This window comes from Seriola lalandi, unplaced genomic scaffold (genome assembly GCF_002814215.2).
Source record: "Seriola lalandi dorsalis isolate HSWRI2012SDOR001 ecotype SW California unplaced genomic scaffold, Sedor1 jcf7180002054922, whole genome shotgun sequence".
In the NCBI taxonomy this organism is placed as follows: Eukaryota; Metazoa; Chordata; class Actinopteri; order Carangiformes; family Carangidae; genus Seriola; species Seriola lalandi.
Window position 1 is genome coordinate 62,489 of NW_019525474.1, and position 3,768 is coordinate 66,256.

Genomic DNA, 3,768 nt, shown 5'->3' on the forward strand with positions numbered 1-3,768 from the left:
GACCCATCATGGTGACATGGTGGTGAGCAGTGCTGGAGCTCCACAGGGGACGGTCTTGTCCCCTCCTGTCTTCAGCCTGTGCACCTCAGACTTCAAGTTCAACATGGAGACCTTCCACCTACAGAAGTGGACTGTGGATGGTGGTGGACAGCTGCAGCTCAACACTGTGACTGTCCAGCTGTTCAGCTCCTCCCCTCTCTGCACATCTGCATCAGTCCTCAGCTGTGGACCCGCTTCACACCTCGTGTCATTTTCTCCTCAGATACTGTTCGTCTTCTTTGAATGTCTCGTCTTCACACGTTTTCTCTGTGATTCAATCTCACACTTTTACTTTGTAGTTTTTCACGTTTGCATTTGTATATTTTTCTCAGGTGTTTGTCTCCTCCAGGTGACCTGTCCTCTCCAAACACCTGGAGAGGACAAACAGCCGAGGTGTCTGTGTGACAGGTGGTGACGCTCAGTGTCTCAGTCGTACAGTCAGAGCTGATGGTCAGAGGAGCCACTGAGGGGAACTGTAGAAATGTTCTTCATGTGACGATGCTGATCATAAACATCGTGATTACAGAATTAACGCTCATCGGACCATCAGCTGTTCGACCTCTGAAGTTTGTAAATGGACTGACATGAAACGTTTGAACATGTTTGAATCATTTATTGAAGCAGAAGCATTTTTCCAACAGACTCATCGATCTGTTCATAGAAGACAAACACAAAGTCCACCTGACAGATTATTGATTGATAAAGAAACTTAAATAACGATGTAGAAACCACCATCACCTGGTTGTCTGCCTCCGCAACAGATAAAATAAAAGTGTTTTTCTTAGGTCACCGTGACCTTTCACCTTTAGCCACCAAAATCGAATCACTTTGTCCTCGAGTCCAGGTGAAAGTTTTTACCAAATTTGAAGTTCTGTCGAGGCATTACTGAGACATCGTGTCCACGAGAATGAGACACACGGACAGTCAACCTGAAAACAAAATGGCTGCTGCACCGTCACCAGGTGGAGGAATAAAAAGATAATTACAGGTGAAACAGGAAGTAGAGAGAACCAGGTGAAGCAGTTTATGTTGTGTGAGTCATATTCAGCTCACAGCTCACGCTCTGTGATGACATCAGCAGTGAGGTCATCATACTCTTCGACACACAGGGTCATCTCCATGGAGACAGCTGGTCTGCGTCCTGTCTTCCTGCTGCAGCACATGGACACCATGAGGACAGTGCAGACGCAGTATGGACACACGGCCACTAGATGGCACAAGAGTCTGGACACAGACACAGAGGGGGGAGGAGGAGGGGCTGTAAAGACAGGATAAGTCATCAGTTTATTATGATAAACTGTCTATAAACAGGAAGTGATGTCAGCGTCCTGACCTCTGACCCTCAGCCAGCTCTGAGGAGACGGTCCAAACAGATCAGTAGAACACGAGTAGAAACCTTCATCAGACTCTTGGACTCTACTGATGGACAACTCCTGGACTTTAACTCTGTCTCCTGTGTGGATCCCGTTCTTCAAGAAATAAGCTGCACGTGTGGAACCATCTTTGTTTCTACAGCGCAGAGTGACATCACTTCCTGTCATCACAGGAAGTGCAGGGATCTCCAGAATAAAAGGGCCATCTACGCAGCAAAAAGGAACCAGAGTGTCATAGAGGAAGAGAGAGAGAGAGCAGGTTTCTGTAAACCACCAATCTACTCCCGATCACATGACCTGAAAGTGTTACTGTACCTTTAAGAGTCACACTGATGTTGACCTGGAGGCTCGTCTCTCCTGAACTGGTCTCACACCAGTAAACTCCAGAGTCTGACTGGGAGAGACCTGAGACTCTGCAGGAGGAACCATCAGAGGTCCCAAATCCTGAACCACAGTCACCAGTCTGTCCTCCACTGGTCCTCTTGACTGTCTGTCCTCCTGTCTGTCCAACTGTCTGTCCACCTGTCTGTCCTCCTCCAATACAACTCAGAGACACTGAGTCTTCAATGAAGAACTGCTGAAGGTTTGGACTGACATTCAGAGAGACTGGAGGACAGAGAGAGACAGAGTGAGACAGAAAGAGAGAGACATTCACATTCAGATACAGTCAGTAACTGTTTTCTCTCTCACCTGCAGAAACAGTCTGTCCAGACAGCAGCACACACACACCTGCAACAAGAGGACAGAGGTCACTGAAGGTCAGAGGTGAGCGAGTGAGTGACTGAGTGACAGTAGAAGTGTGTGGACTCACCGAGCAGCAGAGAGACAGGTGGAGTCTTCATGTTGTCTCCGTGACGACTGACCGTCAGTCTGAGCAGCAGAGAGACGCCTTCAGCTTCACCACTTCCTGTTGACGACCTCAGCACCTCATTGGCTGTGCTCCATGTGACCATGCCACTGTCCCGATGCTTGTATATCATACACGACATGGCCAAAAGTATATGGACACCCAGTCAGCTCAGGCTCAGTGTTGAATTTATCACATTATGCTGAACTGGCCAAATGACACTGACCGTCAAACCTGGTCCTCTTCACGTCGACTCGGAGGTTATTTTCTGTTAAATACTGAAGTTGATGAAGAAGCGGCGTCACACCTGGAGGGATCCGTGGGACTGAAGGGGGATTTCAGTCGGACGCGTCAGATTCTCAGACGAACGCAGCAGCTCACTCTGAGCAGCACGAGGATGAAACCACAGCAGAGTAAAGTAGAAGCTGACCACAGACACACCTGTGCACCTGAGCTTGATATTTCAATGTCTGCCTCCAGTTTCTGTTCCTGCCTCTGAACAACGAGTCATGTTTAACTCATACATGTTCCAGCTTCAGGTCACATCCTGTTTATGCACAGTCAGATACACTTACACCTTCTTTGTGAAGTCTTCAGTTATGGCTAAAAAGTGTTTTGTGAGGTCACACTGACCTTTGACCTTTGACCACCAAAATGTAATAAGTTCATCCTTGAGTCCAGGTGAATGTTTGTGCTCATTGTGAAGAGGGTTACTGAAACATCGTGTCCATGTAACATGTCGCCAGCATGTTGCATTATCACGCAATAATCATAATAATAATAATAATAATAATAATAATAATAATAATAATGTCGTTATATAAATATTACTTTCTCAGTAATTTCATCTTTATCTCTTCGTTGTAAAGTGTAGCTTCATATTTGTGTCATGTTATTCAATACTTTCATATTTAATGCCAGGTTACCATGGTAACAACACATCTACATAATGTCATAACATTACTGGGGGAACAAGTCAGTCCGGGCTTGTATCTTCCAGGTGAGTGAGTGATGATGTGTAAATATTAATATATAATGTATCAATCATTGAGAGTGATCACACTGGATGGTTTTATTGAGCTGCCTCAGTCAGACTGAACCCTGTCGCTCACAAGGTCAGAGTTCAACTGATTGACTGATTGATTAATTGACTGAATGACTGATTGACTGATTGATTGATTGTATTTATGATGAATCCAGTGTGAAAAACTAAGTCTTCTCCAGCTCACGACACTTTGATCTTCTTCTTCTCTAAAACACGAGCACCGAGGTGAAACATTAGTTTAGATGCTTGAAGATAACTGAGATATATATTTAGGGGCATACTGTATATTGATTGCTTTTACAGTAATCATTATACTATATTATATTATATTATTATTAAAGTCTGCTCAGAATAAACATACAGTCCTGGTTTCCTTCATGCTGGTTTGTGTTTGCTCTGTTTCATCTCTGTCGACATGAAGCATCAGGAAATGAAGCTTTTCTGAAGCTGGACCGTTTCACAGC

At 44.9% G+C, this 3,768-nt stretch overlaps 1 protein-coding gene across 2 annotated transcripts; it reads right to left on the minus strand.

Moving 5' to 3' along the window:
- Positions 1 to 631: 631 nt before the first annotated feature.
- On the minus strand, positions 632 to 3,758 carry LOC111673600 (uncharacterized). 2 transcript variants are annotated; one of them, XM_087169921.1, is made up of 5 exons: positions 2,224 to 3,758; positions 2,103 to 2,141; positions 1,728 to 2,018; positions 1,373 to 1,618; positions 632 to 1,297 (listed from the first exon to the last, which is right to left on the minus strand). In XM_087169921.1, the coding sequence occupies exons 1-5, from the start codon at positions 2,399 to 2,401 to the stop codon at positions 1,089 to 1,091; spliced, it is 963 nt and encodes a 320-aa protein (XP_087026047.1). In that variant the 5' UTR covers positions 2,402 to 3,758; the 3' UTR covers positions 632 to 1,088. The 2 variants fall into 2 exon arrangements, with proteins under 2 accessions (XP_087026047.1, XP_087026048.1); XM_087169922.1 differs by having other exon boundaries at positions 1,114 to 1,263.
- Positions 3,759 to 3,768: the final 10 nt, after the last annotated feature.